Source organism: Phascolarctos cinereus, unplaced genomic scaffold (genome assembly GCF_003287225.1).
Source record: "Phascolarctos cinereus isolate Bilbo 61053 unplaced genomic scaffold, phaCin_HiC Scaffold_4;HRSCAF=312, whole genome shotgun sequence".
Classification (NCBI taxonomy): Eukaryota; Metazoa; Chordata; class Mammalia; order Diprotodontia; family Phascolarctidae; genus Phascolarctos; species Phascolarctos cinereus.
This window is the reverse complement of record NW_027555847.1, coordinates 586,312,611-586,329,358: the sequence shown is the minus strand read 5'-3', so window position 1 is coordinate 586,329,358 and position 16,748 is coordinate 586,312,611. Positions and strand designations below refer to the sequence as shown.

At 37.4% G+C, this 16,748-nt stretch overlaps 1 protein-coding gene across 4 annotated transcripts in view; it reads right to left on the bottom strand.

Moving 5' to 3' along the window:
* Positions 1–4,583: 4,583 nt before the first annotated feature.
* The window catches only part of LOC110195701 (E3 ubiquitin-protein ligase NRDP1-like), a 45,550-nt gene continuing 33,385 nt past the window's right edge, over positions 4,584–16,748 (bottom strand). For 2 of the 4 annotated variants that reach the window (XM_020968573.2, XM_020968548.1), the window contains 2 exons: positions 12,976–13,206; positions 4,584–5,117 (listed from right to left, as the gene is read on the bottom strand). In XM_020968573.2, coding sequence (XP_020824232.1) covers positions 5,094–5,117; positions 12,976–13,206 — 255 coding nt within the window. In that variant the 3' untranslated portion in view covers positions 4,584–5,093. The remainder of the gene's footprint in view (positions 5,118–12,975; positions 13,207–16,748) is intronic. The other 2 variants (XM_020968567.1, XM_020968583.1) reach the window with 2 other exon arrangements.

Genomic DNA, 16,748 nt, shown 5'->3' with positions numbered 1-16,748 from the left:
ACTTTCTGGAAACACTTGTGCTTTTGTTAGACTCATAGCCAAAGTTGAGAGTCCTTTATGTTAATCTCTTTAGAATACTGAAACACAGCAGCTCTGAAATGTTGTTACCTATCATGCCAGAAAGTGCTACTAGCTAATCATTGTATTTAAGTCCTGTGTCAGGTGAGATTTTTATTTTTGTCAGTAGCCACTGCCAAACATACAGGATAAAGAAAAGGCGAAATGTGCCCTAAAGGGACATACAATAAAGTTTCAAATTTAAGGGTGAGTTCCTAAGCATGTAAGAGCATTAAGAAATTCATGAAGGAATCAGGTAAGTTTAGCTTTAGTTTTTGAGGAAGTTAATTCAAAAGAAGGGATGAAAAATTTTGGACAATGCTATATAAAGCAGTAGCTTATTTTTTCTGGAATTAGTTGGTAAGAAATAGTTAACAATTCTCCTCCCAAATAAGGCTAACATGGTCATAGACTATGAGGCAGAATAGGTGGGTGATGTGAAAAGCCCTCCCTTGAAGGAGCCCTGCAAATACAGGTTTCTTGTGGCTAGAGGAGTTTGGTATTTGCTCTGTGAGCATATTTTGTCAATGGATTCTCTTTTTATGAAGATCATAATTTGAGGAAGGCTTAAGATTTTAGCTGGTTTGCTTTTGGTTAGTTAACTTGTAACTTATTTCAGAACTTCATTTTTGTGGTTATTCCCTCCAATGAGCAGGCCATAACTCACTCTACCCCCTTAGTAATAATTTTTAATGAACTGCTGTGTACAAAAAGCATCCCTTAGGACAGGGCTTCTTAACCTTTATGGTGTCCTGGCCTCCTTTGGCAGTCTGGTAAAGCCTATAGAGCCCTCCAAATCATGTTTTTAAATGCATGAACTAAGATCTGTGTCATGATAAAAGATGCAGTTACATAGAAATAGTTACCAAATACAAACAAACAAGTCCAAGGCTGCCATGGCTGTTCATTTACCTAGCAGCTCGTCTTTTTACACTAACCATCTTCAGATGGTCCACAGATAGCAGATAGGTAGTTAAATTGCTGGGCTGTACTTGAAGGCTTTATAGTTTGATAGGACTGTTCTAGCCTGCAAAATCCAGGGTCACCTTTAACATAATGATGAGGCATCAGAGTAGGACTTATATTAACACAGTAAAGTTTTCAGACAAAACATTTTATTTTAAAAATATAGATGAAGAGATTAGGGCCTACCTGAGAAATAAGTAAGCTCTGCGTCTGCTCAATTGATTTAAATGCCATATGAGGACCAGTGAAAGGGCCTGGGCATACTAAGCCTAGAAAAAGATAAGACTTAAGAAAAATACAGCAGTTGTGTTCAAATACTTTAGATTTGACCTGCTTGGCACCAAAGGGCAGAACAGAGAATGAGTAGTAAAAGTGGTAGAGTCAGATTTAGGCCCAATACGGGGAAAAACTTCCTAATGATAATGGAGTCTCCCCCCTTACTGGATTCTGTGAGCAATAGGTCTTTGGCTATATTGTAAAGATTGTTACTTTTAAGATAATGGTTAGACTAGATAGTCTCTAAGGTGCCTTCCAATACTGAGATTCTATAAAGCAATTAGTAATGAATCTAGTCTTAACAATTGTATAACAATTTGACAAGTGGTTTTCAGGGGAATCTTTTAATTTTTTAAAAAATCATTTGATCATGGCTATATAAATATGGACTGTAAATGAGAGCAGTCCCATTTCTGTCTGGATCAGGTCAAATGATTGCATTTTTGTAGGATTTTCATCTGTATTGTAGTTTCAAATTTCTGCTCCATAGGGAATATGTATTATTGCTTTACAATATGAAAAAAGTCTTAGCAGAAGACTGACTAGAAGACCAATTTTTTGATAACAAAACTGTAGGTATGATAGATTTCTTGAATCTGTGTACATAAAATATTTGATTTGTGCTTTCATCCTATTTGCAGCAATGTTTTGTTTTGTGGGGAGTGGTGGGGGTGGGGTGGGTTGGGGGGAGACCTCTGTGTCTTAAAGTTTCTGAAGTGGACATTGAGTCAGTCAAGAAGCATCTATTATGTGCCAGGCACTGTTTTGAGAAAGACTTTGAGTCTGCTTTTGATTGCTATAGTCAAGTTATGACTAATATTTCATGTTCTGTAGGAGTTTTAACTGTTGTTTTTCATGTTAACATGGTGTTCTGGAACTGTTATTTCTGTTCACTCTGCTTGCGGTTACTCTAGCTCACTATACAAAACCTTTTGAAGTATATATATATAAAATGGAATAAACTTTTAGATATTGAACTGGAAAAAAAAGCATTTTCATTCTAAGATATTTTTATCTTAGACTAAAGTTGGTAAAGCTAATTAAGTAAGAGCAAGAGGGCCATTTCTTTTTGTATGACTTTTAAAATTTATAAGTAGTTAGTTATTGAATTTAATGGGTTGTATTCGCCAAGTATTAAAGCTTCCTTGCTTTTCCTTATATACTGAAAAGAAGCTTTGGGAGTTGTCAGGTTATAGCTTTTTATTAAGGTAGGTGTGGGGCACTCATTTCATTCTGGGGCTTGGCAAGACCCTAGGATTCAGTTCTAGGATCTACCCCAACAGTTTAAAAAATAATCTCTGGGGGAAGTTTTCTGACAAAATCAGCACATTCTCTGGGTTCTTTCTAGAGCAGGGTGAACTTGGGATGGGGAAAAATACATCATTATTTCAGTATAACTGATTTCTTTTGTAATCCGATGTATCCTATTTTATGCATTTAAAAATATTCTGAGAAAAAGGGTCCATGACACATAAAAGGTTAAGAATCCCTTTTCTAGAGCAAATCTTTAGAACCATGATTCCCCTCAGGATGCATAAGCAAGGACTTACTAACAAGAAGCAGCTGCAAGCCATAATCTTTTATAAATAATATACTTCATAACTTCTGAGGGTTTTGATGAATTTTGGAGTTAATGATTTTATTTTAAAAATTCAACTGGATAAAAAAAGAACCTTTTTTGAATTAACTAAGCATGCAAAAAATGCAAGACAATAATGAAACTCGTTCAAGTGCTTATTGAAAGTCAGAACTTATAAAACACACCACTGATTACTAGAAAGTAGAAAAAATTGATTATGATTTTTATGCCAGTATTTTAAATTATAGCCACATAAAGACCATCAAAATGATCCATTTAGATTATATGCCTATTCTCTGTACACTGGAGCCCAAGAATGTCTTTATCATTATAGATGAAAACAAGAGATCTTTCTGGTATTCTCAAAAATAACCTATTATAGGTGAAGTCCAGAGTGGCCCCACCTTAGAGCAAATTCCGTGTGATAACTACAGTCGGGTTGTGTTATAGTTAACAAGGCCAATAGATGTATTACTTCAGAACTGTTTTTCTTAGGACATGGAATCATGAGGTCATAGATTTAGAGCTGGAAGGGATCTCAGAGGCCATCTAGTCCAAGGGACTTGACTTGCTCAAGGTTACACAGGCAGTAAGTAGCCCAGCTGGGATTTGAACCCAGGTCCTCTGACCTCCAAATCTGTTTTCTTTTCACTGTATCATGCTGCCTCCTGACTGATTATTGTTAATGTATTCTAAATTAGTAATGTGACTTCAGTGTAAATTTCAAAAAATTTCATATGATCTTTTGTAACTAGTTATGATGATATTAAAGACATCAAATGCTAATTCTTTGACTCTAGTTACTGTATGAAAAGAATTGTTATCTGTGTATGGTGGCACATGCCTGTAATCCTAGCTCCTGGGGAGGCAGGCAGAAGCGATGGATCTCTTGAGCTCAGGAGTTCCGAGCTGCACACTAGACTAAGGCAGCTGGGTGTCTGCACTAAGTCCAGCATCAAGGGGGTGAGCCTGTGGGATCTAAGGAGGGTGGACCAACTAGTCCAGGATAGAAATGGAGCAGGTGAAAGCTCCCATGCTGATCAGGCTGGGATCAGGCTAGGGAGAGGACAGCCTGTGAACTTCTGGTGTGGACAAGAAAGGGAAACTCAAAGGCACTGCATGGAGTCCATGGGTTAAGTTAAGTTAGACACTTACAAGTAAAAGGTAAGTGCATACACATTTCTTTTTTAAAATTTTTATTTTTTTATTTCTTTGACAGTAAGAAACAACTGTGAGGTAGATAACTGTTTTTATTGTGTTTTCTATGGAAAAAATGAAAACCGTTGGGTTGACTTTTCTCCCCATATACCCTTTCCTCTCAAAAGAAATCTTTCCCTAGCTTTCAGTGTCTACAAAATTTAACAGATTAACTTGTAATGTTATTTTTTTCAGAAAATATGCATCTTGAATGTTTTTTCTGCCCAGATTTTGCTTTTACAGAACCCTATTTCATCTATTATATCATAAGTTTTTTCACCTTGTAAAATGGAGGAAGAATGGCATTTGAGGCATCTAGAAGTGAACAACAGACAAAATCCAAGGATTCTTCTCCTCAAACCTCCCACAGAATTCCCCTACCCTCTCAGCTGAAAACCTTATCTCATATTTCATTGAAAAAAAATCAAGGCCATTTGCTCAGACCTTCCTCTTCTTCTGAACACTCCATCTTTCCTTTTAAAAAAAGGAAAAAAATGATTTTAGACAATTATTTCTAAATAAAGGTTTATTTGGAACACTATTATAAAGCCAAATTAAATTATAGCAATGTAGCATATCCAGAGATGATAACTATCACCAGTCTCATAAGGCCCTGTTCATGTTGTTAGGCAAACAGTGAATATTTTCCTATTAAGTTTACCTAGTTAAGTGTAACTGATTATGCAAGTGATGATCAGTTGCATATTGAGAAATACCGTCTAACAGGTCTGTACGTTAAAAGGCATATATTTTATGGCACAGTACATGTCTTTAAACCATCGATACAGACAATTTTCTAAACAATATAGTTTCCATTTGGGATAAAAGTACTTAGAATGTAAATCTAAACATGAAAATATAGAGAATGATTTAATGCAGTAAAGCATCTGAGGTTAACTCCATTCCTAAGTTCAAAATTTTTTATAGTTAACAACTGCACCTAAATGCTACACTTAGAGGCAAATTATTACAAAGTCCATATGACTGCAATAAGGTGACAGATCCATTGTGGATGTTCCTAGGTTGAAGAACTGTGCAGCACCTGTCCAGAAACAAAATATAAAAGTATGGGGTAACTGTATAGATACAAACAGATTTTATCTTTGCCCAAAAGATTCAGAATAGTTTTAGAAGATCCATACACTAAGATGAGTTCAGATTGGATCTGTTTAATGTAAAATAGCGAAGTCCACAGCTATCTCATGTAGTACCTCATCAGAAGCTTTTAGTGGAACTCTGAAATGATTAGGAGGTGATAACTAGCTGTAAAAATTTTAACCGGCTATTTTACAGGTGTAAACACCCACAAAGTAGTTTAAAAAATGCTGAAAATATCACCCTCTATGAAGAACAGGGGAAATTGTACAGTGATTCTGAATGCGGATGTTTGTATTTCTGCAATAGCCAAGGGGCTGCTATCTGTGTTTTATGTGTAGACCAATCTGTTTCTTGGAGAAAAAGGTTCTTTATGCTCTAGAGGCTAAGTAGTCAAGGGGTGATGAAATATAGTAAAGGAAAACAGAAGCAAGGTTTCATTGAGGGAAAAGAGGGTCTGAGGTGGAAGAAGGGAAACTTGACCCTATCATGGAAAAGGAAAGAGTGCGACACAAAGGGAAGGAAAAGGAGAGCTGTACTATTAGAGACGTACATATCTGAGGTTCTTCCTGAAGAGGACAGACCTAGGTGCTGCTCATTTTCCCAAAAAAATGATGCAGTAGAGCCATAGAAGCTATTAGATAAGCTCATCCACTTAGGGTCAGCAGAAAAATCAAAGAGGAGTAGTTAGTGGAGTCCTTGCAGCTCTTTGTCAACTTGATAGCTACAACAGAGAAGTCACATATGTCTTGCAGAGCAGTTGTGTCTTCCAGAGTCTTGTATCCAACACACAAGAGAAAACTTTCCAAGACATATAAAAAATGTTTCTGATGCATTCATCTGGATACAAATGACACTGCAAGAAAGAACCTAAAAAAGTAGTCAATGATTATGAACTCTTAGGCAGGTCATTTTAGACTATTGGGATAAAAGGAATACAGAAAAGAGGATAGCTTAAGAAGATAGTGTTTGCGAATGAGACTTGAATTTCTACATCTTGGCTTAAAGTACAGGGATGTCACATTCCTGACCAGAGATGGGACTGCATCTAATAAACAGCTGTAAGGATGTATTTTCTGGGTGTCTTGCAAATTTAATCAAAAGGACTTTAAATGAAGAAGGACTGGGGAAGAAGATTCTGTTCCCCACCATCTTCACCTCTTACCCCTAGGTACATATCATAAAGAATAGCTAAAATGGAAGAAGAACAGCATTTGAGGCATCTATCCAGGGATTCATCTCAAATCTCCCACAGAATTCCCCTACCCTCTCAGCTGAAAACTTTATCTCCTATTTCATTGAAAAAAATGAGGCCATTTGCTCAGAGCTTCCTCTTCTTCTGAACATTACATCTCATCACTCAGATGCCTTCTACCATTATCTCCTTTTTCATCTGTCTCACATAAAAAGATGGCCCTTTTCCTTACAAGCAAACCTTTCTACGTGAATGAGTGATCCCATTCCATCCCATCTTCTCCAGCACATTACCCCATCTATCATCTCCACTTCTTACTTCAGTCTCTACCTACTGTCTTGCAAACATGTCCATGTCTCTGCCATCAAAAATCTTTATCAATCCATCCATCCCTACTAGCCATTGTTTCACATCTCTTCTCCCATCAGACTCTTTAGATAAGTCTTTATTGGAATTGTTTCCCTTTGTGTTTTCAGAATTTCATTCTTGAAACTTTCCTATTCTTCTTGAGATATTATCTACTATAGAATTTTAATCCAACAAATGCCTGGATAATTGAATATCTCTCATTGCTACTTTATCATGACTTTGTGTGGCTTGTGATCAGCTTCCCAGACTACCATCCTTGCCACCACCAGGATCCTGAGATCTTTTCAGGGGATCCTTGAGATCAGAACTTTTTCATAATAATGTTTAGAGATCTTAATAACTTAAATATGGTAAATATCAAGATGTAACTCTATAAAAAAGCTTTCTGGAGGGGTCCTAAATAATTTTTAAGAGTGTAAAGAGATCCTGAGATCAAAAGTTGATAACCATGAGTAGGAAGAAAAATATCAGTAGAGCTATCCAGAAATTTGTAGATGAAATCAAGGGGGAAAAAATTTAGTCTTGGATGTCTACATAGAAAATTACAAAATATGGTTAACATATTTTGGGTGAATTAGAGATGCTAATGCAAGGAAGCAAATTTCACATCACAAGTATCAATGAGACTTGGCTCGGTGGACCCATGATTGCAATATGATTCTGGAACAGTATACTTTATTTTAAGAAACCAGGATAGTTATAATTTTTGGGGGGTGAGGTGGGGTAGAATGGGGAGGGGAAGGGTGAAATGGAGGAAAATAGGAGAGTCTATTACAAAGACAGGCTCATCTCACTAAATCCAGGAACCAGAGAGGGAAGGATGGTGGAGATCAGTAAAAAGAGACAGTATTTTCACTGAAGTACACTACAGACCATATGAACATCTACACAGAACCACAGGAATAACCCAGCAAACATCAAAATCCTGGCAAAGAAGTATGATTAAATGATACAGCTGCTCAACCCTTAATTTGCTTCTGTTTTCTCTGGGAAGGAAAATTATCTTTGAACTGAAAAAATGAGAATAAAAATGGCTAATAGGGAGTTAAAATCCCAGTGTCATTAGAAACCTAATGAGAGCTGTCCTTGGTAAGATCAAATTACCAGGTTCAGACCAATTCTTATAACTCAGGGCAACAGAAAGAAGACCTGGTGGATGTGATTGCTGTACCACTCCCAGTGACCACTGAAAGGTCATGGCAAACAGGAGAGATGCCTCAGCCCTAGAGAAGTACAAATATCCTGATTTTCAGAAAAGGGAAAAGAAAATGGCATCTTCAAAATACAGTTCAGGGAGCTTGACTTGGATTCCTGGAAATATTCTACAACATATTATTAAAAGGATATTTAACTAAGGACAACTAAGAAAGGAAAGTGTTCAAAGAGCCTACTTCATCAACTGTAGTTAATTGCAGATAAATTTTTCTCATTTTTGACAGTTACCAGATCAGGGAAATACTGTAGTTATATTTTGGGCAGATCTTAGCAAACCATTTGACAAAATGCTTCATGCTATTCTTGTGGACAGGATACTGCTAGGTTAGATGATAGTATGGTTAGGTGCATTTGGACCTGGTAGAATGGCTGGACCCATTAATGGCTAAATGATGCTGACATCTTGGTAGTGTGCCCCAGACCTGCACTTAGCCTTTTGTTTAAAATGTGTTTTTTTTTAACCAACATTGTGAATAAAGGTATAGATAGCAACCTTATCAAGTCTAATAAGATGAATTTTTAGTAGAGATAAATGGGAAGTTTTATACTTGGTACAAACTTCCTATTTCACAGTATGATATGGATTTAGAAGTGGGGAGGCATATATAGATAGCTGTTTACTTAATAAAAATCTGGGGGAGGTTTTTGAACTGCAAGTTTAATGAATCAGCAGTATGATTTTGTTTTTTTAATTGGACCTGTGGTTTTAACTGGTCGAGGTAAATCCTTGTGAGGAAACACCTGCTCTGCAACTTAAAGTCTTAGAGATTTCCTGGTCTGCTGAGAGATTAAATAATTTGCCCAGGGTCAGAAAGCCAACATGGGCTAGAGGTGGGAGTTTAACTCTCATATTTCTGATTCCCAGGCTAGCTCTGCATTCACAATACCACATGGAATCTTCAACAATTTTATGATGGCCAGAAAAACTGAATCCTATCTTTATTGAAAGGTCATAATCTAGAACCTTTTAGGTTTATAGCAAATTGGTAAGTCATAGCTAACATTAATATCATTGCTTAAAGACTGTAAAAAGATTTACATATATTTCATCTCATTTTTATCCTCACTACAACCCTAGGAGGTAGGTGTTGTCATTATTGCAATTTTATAGATGAGGAAAATGAAGTACAGAGAGGTTTAGTGACTTGCCCAGGGTCACGCAGCTATTAAGTGTCTGAGGTAGGATTTGAGAAAGTCTTCCTCCAAGTCTAGCACTCTATGCTTTGTGACATCCAGGTGCAGGCTTGGGTGGCATGGTCACACAGCCAGTATATGGCAGAGGCAGTTCTTTAACCAGTTCTTTCACCTCCAAGGCTGGCCCTCTATCTACTTAGTATGTCTTAGGCTACAAAATGAAAACTAGTATCCAGCATTGAGACTTGGCCCTGGTCAGACTGTATCTTTTTCAGGCCTAGGCATCAAATTTTAGGAAGGACACTGAGTAGCTACAGAGTATTTGGAAAGAGGTAACCAAGATTTGGGTGGGCTGTTAAACCATGGCATATAGGGAGAAAGTGAAGCAACTGGGGCTGTATATCTTGGAAAAGAAAAGCCAGTTTAATTTCTTAAATTATGTGAAGTACTGTCACATGAAGGATGCATTAGACTTGTTCTGTCTGGCCCTAAAAGAAAACTAGGAGCAAGAGGCAGAAGGTCTGAAGAGGGAGATCATAGGCTTAATATACAATGAAAAACTCTGTAACAATCAAAGCTATCCCAAAGTGGAGGGGCTGCCCAAAATGCAGTGGGTTCCTCTTCACTAGAAATTATCACCCAATGGCTACGCACCTGTCAGGAATGCTGTCGAAAGAATTCTTACTTAAGGCTGTTAGGCTACATGTCTCCTGAATTCCTTTCCAACTCTTGAGGTTCTGTGCTTCTATGATTCACAATGAACAGCCATCAAATTGAAATAATATCTATTTCATAGTTTACCTTTTCCCCAATTTCATTATATGGATTACCCGGGGAATAGAGGAATTTCTTGAAATTTCTCCATTTCATTAGGTCTTCCACATAAGAGCTAAAAAACATCAAAACACCCTGATAAACTTAATTTACTATGCACACAGTTAAATCCTTTTTCTCCCCACAAAAATCAGACTTGTGAGTATATTCCTGTTTTAGACAGCATGCTTTCTACACGTGTATCTCTTTATTAGTTGAATTAGATGATCTATAAAGGCCATTCCTACTCCAAAATCCAACAATTTTTAGTGGATCCTTGTTTTTGATAGTATAATGGAGTATAACAGTTCAGTAAAAATTTTAGAAACCCTAGGAACTCTGGAGTGAAATAAACTTACAAATGACAGGCTATTAAAGGCACTTTACTTTGGGTACATTTGATAGGCTAAATTTAAAATATATTCTTCACTAGCAAATGCTTCTTAAATTTAAAATATATTTATGTATATTTTATATACACAATACTTCACAGATCTGTGATACTTCTGGTAGGGGCATGCCCTCCACTGATACAAACTACAGAGGCTCTATGTGGCAGAGCCTTCTTTTTGGAGTTGCTGTGGTCACAGTCTTTAATACATGCTGGCAAACCTGGGCATGAGCATCTCCCACTTTAGCTCCTATATTCAAAGCCTTTTCAGACTGGTAGGACCTGATAGAGCTTGTCCTTGATTAGTACACTCTCTAAAAGCTCAGTGAAATCTTCATACAAAGATGAGGCAGAAAAGGATTTTAGTGATGTGAATTAAAAATCAATGCTTTTAAATTCCCCTCTGATAATGATAAAATAGAGGAAAATAAAAACTTTTGTGAAAAATAGCTTTTCACCTTATTTTAACAACTATACAGCTTAATATGTGTAAAGTCCTGGCCTAGGTATTAGATTTACAAAGACAGAAACTAAATAGTCCCTGTCCTTAAGGAGCTTATAATCTACTAGCAGAATATTCCTTGTATACAAGTAATTAAATATAAGTACTACAAAGTAATTTCAAGAGAGAGAGAGAATATTAATAAGTGATGGGATGATTAAAGGCCTCCTGTAGAAGGGAACCTCACCTGGGCTTTGAAGGAATCTAGGGGTTTTAGGAGGTAGGTGAGAAAACAGTGTATTCTAGACACAGGGCCACCTGCACAAAAGAAGAGAGATGAAAGATGGAAAGTTAGAAAGACGGAAGGAAACAGCTAACAGAATAATCTGCCTAGTATGAAGTGTTTATGAAGGAAAGTAATATGAAATAAAACTGGAAAGGTAGGTAGAAGCCAGAGTATGGAAGGCTGTAGGTGACAAGTTAAGGATATTGTGTTTTATCGTATAGACAATAGGAAATATCTATTTGACAGCTGTGTAAAGGATGGGTGGAAGAAGTATAAAACAGAGGCAAGGATGGGCTTGGGGGAAAATATGAATTCCATTTTGGATATGTTGAATTTGAGATGCTTATTAGACATTTAGGTAGAAATGTCCAACAGGCAGTTACAGTAGCATGAGGATTGAGAGTTCATGAGAAAGATTTGGGTTCAAAACAGAAATATGGGAGTCATAAGCATGGATGAGATCATCAAGAGAAGAGAAGGTGGCATAGGACAGTGCCTACATATACTTAGGGGATGAGAACATGATGATTATCTAGCAAAGAGTACTGAAGAATGGTCAGACAGGTTCAAAAGAGACCTAAGAGAAATCATGGAAGGAAAGAACATCTAGATGGCTGACAACATCAAAAGCTACTAAGAAGTCTGGAAGATGGAGGACTGATAAAAGGACATTGGATTCAGGATTGAAGAGATCACTGCTTACTTAGGAAAGAACAAACAATTTTAGTCAGGTAGTGGGGCCAGAAGGCAGAATAATATGGATTAAGAATTGAGTGAGAAATGAGAAAGTAAAGGCAATGAGCATGGGCAATCTTTTCTAGGAGATTATGAAAGGAAAGAGAGGTACAGAATAATAACTTGAGGGAATAGCAGGGTCAAATGAAGGTTTTTTAAGGATGGGAAATGCTTGATAGCCAGAAAGCAGCCAATAGATAAAGAGAAACTAAGGCTGAGAGAGAGGGGCCTACATATGAGGAGAAAGGATGAAGAGAACAAGTAGAGGGGTTAGACTTGTAAAGGACCACCTTTTCATCAAAGCCTGGGGTAGGAGAGAAGAGGGGATGAAGAAGAGGAGTTCTGAGACATATTAAAGGCGAGAGGAGGGAGCTCAATATAGATGGCCTCTATTTTTTCAGTGAAAATAGGAGGTGAGGTGCTTCGCTGAGGTAAAGGGGTTGGCACAGGAAATTTGAGAGGAGAGGAGACTTGAAATAGCCATTGTGTATTTTGATAATCAGGGAAGAATAAAAGCACTACTGTGTCATAGTAAAGGCCCACATGAGGTGATGGAAAACTTCCTATAAGCATATTCCCCTTAATCCTTTTTCAAGTTTTTAATAGCATGCAAATAATATAAGAAGACAACTGAGCAAGAAGTTCAAGGGCAGCTAATAGTGGATGGTCAAAAAGATCAGCTATGAATGAAGGGAAAAGAGGCCAGAACAGGAATGATGGACTAGAACAGGGGTGGGGAACTGAGGAGCTAGAGGGCCACATGTGGCCTTGAGGTCACAGGTTCCCTACCCTGGGCTAGAAGAACAGAGAGGGGTGGAGTAACTGGAGGTCATGGTACAGGCCAAACATAGGTTTAGTCCAGTGAGGCAAAAAAGATATTGAAGGATAGGATGTCATGGCTGGAAAGTCAAATTTCAGACTTCTGGATCATAGAGTTAAAATAGTTATGGACGATGGTCAGAAGAAAGGTCTGATCATCCCTGAATGTGGCTTACATGGGGTGAAGATGGAGGTAATAAGAGTTTAGAAGGCTCAGAGAACATAAACATGTATTGAGGGCAAAGGCTGGGGTGGAAAGGAAGACTCTTTCCAGGAAGTAGTTTAATGATATTTTTTCCTTGTACTAGGTTAAAATATCTAGATTGGATAGCAAGGTGTTCCACTAAATTTAAGATAGGTAAAGTGAAGGAAAATTGGAGTCAAGCCTCTAATCAAGAAGCAATACCTTCTTTAGATGACTGTCACCTCCCTGGGTTTTTTTTTCCACACTTTCCAGTCTTGTCAAAGAATGCAAGCTGGTTAGTTTCTCATTTCCATCTGCAGTTGTTGACCTACAGTCCTGTAGACTCTTCTTAAGTTCCATTAACTCCTGTTTTTCCTGTTCAAGCTCTTGATGGAGCAGTCTCTCAGCTCCTATGAGAGACTGAACACTGGACATCATTTGGAACACCTGTCTCTTAGTGAGTAGAACAACAAAAGATAGCAATAGAAATCTTGGTATTAAATTTAGGAAATGGGGGATTTATATTTATAATTAGAACACAATGAAGGATAAGAATCAATTCATTTTGTCTTAATTCTAATGATAGGAATAAAGGTCTTTCCTATGCTTATAAGCTTATTTTTATTAGTCTATTTTATTAAGAAAAGAATTGTTTACATTAATTCTCAAACCAACATATATTCAGAGTCTTGGCAGAATTCAATATTATTTGCTCACTGGATTCTAGCCAAACTCATGTGTAGCATTTCCAGAGGAATTCTCATATATAGATGAACCCAAACTTAAGGAACATCTTTAAGTTCATATCCTTTGCAATTAACCTGTCAACGTGTTGGTTATATCTAAATTTTCCACAAAGTATAGGCAGTAAGAGAAAAGGCACTAATTGCTAATTTTTCATAAATGGAACCTAAAAATCACTTTTAGTTTTAGTGAACCTAAGGAAAAATGGAATTTAGGGGAGAAATCAAACAAATGTGAACTGATAGCTCTCAGACTCACAGAATGCTAGACTGCTTTCCTGGCTAACTAGTCCAGCACATACTTTTACAGGTGAGACACTGGGAGAGTATATTCTTCCTGAAGAGAGTCAATCAACAAGCATTTATTAAGCTAGGCACTGTGGCGATACAAAGACAAAAGTGAAATCATTCCTGTCCTCAAGAAGGTCGTATTTTATCAGGGGAAATAGTATGAACATATAAATTTATATACATAACATTTACAAAATAAATACAAGGTGAATATTTTTGTGTGGTAGGCACCAAGAAAGGTGTAGGGGGTGAGGGGTGGGAGGGTAAAGACAGAGGGTATGGTTCCAGGTATGGAGACAATGGATTGTGTGTGAGCAGGAGAAGGAAGTCAGCTTGGCTGGAATATAGCAGAAAGAGGAAAAATGCCTATAACAAGGCCAGAAAGGCAGGTTGCTAAAGGATTAAAACACCCAATAAATGATTCTGTATTTGACCTTATGGGCGGCTAGGAGACACTGGAGTTCACTATCTCCAGTTTATCCAGTGTGTATCTTCTGTGCTGCACACAGTTATTTACATGCTGAAAACAGCATGTTTCCAGTAGACTGTGAGCTTCCTGAGAGCAGGGACTGTCTTCTGTTTCTCTTTTTATCTCTGGTGCTTAGCACAGAGCTGGGCACAGAGGAGGGAGAGCTAAATAAACACTTATTAACTTAAAGTGACTGAGCAGGGGAGTTAACATGGTCAGTCTTGTGCTTTAGGAAAATCACTTTGATAGCCATGTTAACAATGGACTGGAGAAAGGAGAGATTTGAGGCAGGAAGATCAATTAGTCAGACCAGAGGTGATGAGTGCATGAAGTAGAGTATGAGGATGAAAAGTGGAGAAACCTGACAGTCATTTAGAAAAGTGTCCCATTAAGAAGCTTGTGCTTGGTAGAAAGTGTGAAGGTACAACTACAGGAAGAGTTGTGGGATTCCTGCTATCACAGCAGGTTTTAGGATTGACTCTGTTAGACTCATATTTAAGAGTTCAAGTGGTATCTAGTCCAATTCCTAGCCAAATCATAAATCTTGTCTATGCCATCGGCTAAAGCAGTACTACATAAAGCAAAATATCCAACAACATTATTTGATGATGTTTCAATCTAATTTATTTTTAACTGTAATCTGGAGAAATATTGCTTTATTTTTGCTGCCTCTGAATCTTTCCATGGATCATTTTACAAGGGGCCAAATAAGGGGGAACATAATTTGAGACCCCATACTAGAAATGAGATAACCATTAGGGTTCTACTAATCCCCTTGCAACAAAGGAAATATAAAAGGGATATTGACTGTTTATGACTTATCATTACTGGAGCTGAGAGACAAGAAGCTCCCAGTGGAAGTAGTGAGCAGGGGGCTGGGATACCGAAGCAGTGGGCACTCCATGCCCAGACCAGGGTCTGGGTCTAGAAACTATCATGAATTCATCCAGCTATCAAATTGGTGTAGAAGAGCAACACTGGCTCTCCTTGCATCTGAGGGAGAAAGGGAGCAAAAGTCCTTCCCCTTCTCTACAGGCTTACACTGTGTGCCTGGGCTTTCCTTGATGGCACAGATCAAAGAAGCAAAGAAGAATGAAAGGGAAAAAGAAGCTACCTATGACTCTCTCTGAATGACAGTAAAAAAGTTTGTATATTTTCCTTTTAATTTTATATACATTAAGCTGTGTTATGATATGTCTAAATCATCAGTGGGTATCTCTAGCCAGTAGTACTATGCATAGTCACTCATATTAGCTGCTTCACTATGTAGGTTTTTTTTAAGGTCCCAAAAGAAGATTTCACAATCCTTCATGTGTCAGGAAAACAGTGGAAGGATAATTTTCAAAAAAAGTCATTGTTCAAAGGGTATTAAAAGTCAATTAGGATTTCCTGCTTTATATGCTCAATAACCATTCCCCACACATTTAGACTTGCAAGATCCTTATCATTAGTTTGATTTCAAAATAAAGACTTTTCCCTCTCCCTCTCCTCCTTTCCACAGATTTAGGACATCTTTAGGACATCTACTTTACAGTATTATTATCATCATTATTATTAGAAATAAAATTTTAAAAAATTCATCAATGGATACAAAGGAAAGAGAACTGAGGGTGTGTATTACTTTCAAGGGGTATGGGGCAAAGGCCAGATAATTGCGATCACTTCTCTTTTTAAAAATACATTGATTTTTTTTTTTCTCTTTCATGCTAGGATTTGGAACTGAAGGGCAAAGTTGCTTTTACAGCCAAGCCAAAAGCCAGTTAGCACCATTATAGGAGAGCAGCTTAGGCTTCTGCAGGCCTTGAGCTTCCTTTATCAAGCGTAGTAGCTGTTGTTCATCCTTCAGTTTTCAAATCCAATCATATAAGATTTGTTCCTTTATCAAGTAGAGAGGCACTATAGCTTGCTAAAAGATCAACAATACTATAGGTGTGTCCTATAGAGGGGGAGCTGCTCAGAGTGACACCTGGTGGGTAACTTAGATATCACCCTCTGAGCTACTCTAAAATCTTGGACTGGATTTTTACAGATAAGCTAAAACCAAACACTGAAAGTGTGTCATGTCACATAAGCACAAAATATTTAGATGCAATTGTGATTTGGTCTAGAAATATAAAATGTTTGAAACTTAAACCAAAGTTTTATTGCTTCAAATCAAACCTTCCATATACTGAAAAACCAGTAATAGAGAAATCTATCTCTGGATGAGTTGCAGTATTATGTCTGAGATACGGACCAGAAATTCAGACTTTCAATTTCATTGTAAGGTAGAAGGTTACAAGGTATTACAGGTCAGACAAAATAAGGTAACTAAATTCAGTAAGACAAATGAAAGACAATTTAATGCTTATTTAGAAGGAATGGTTGGTTTCTGACTGATTTCTCTCTACTTACCCTCTGTGCAAACCCCCTCCCCCCAAGCCATTATCGGACAACAGAGATAATAAGTTATTAATATGTTAATAAAGCACAAAGACATGCTACCATCTTGT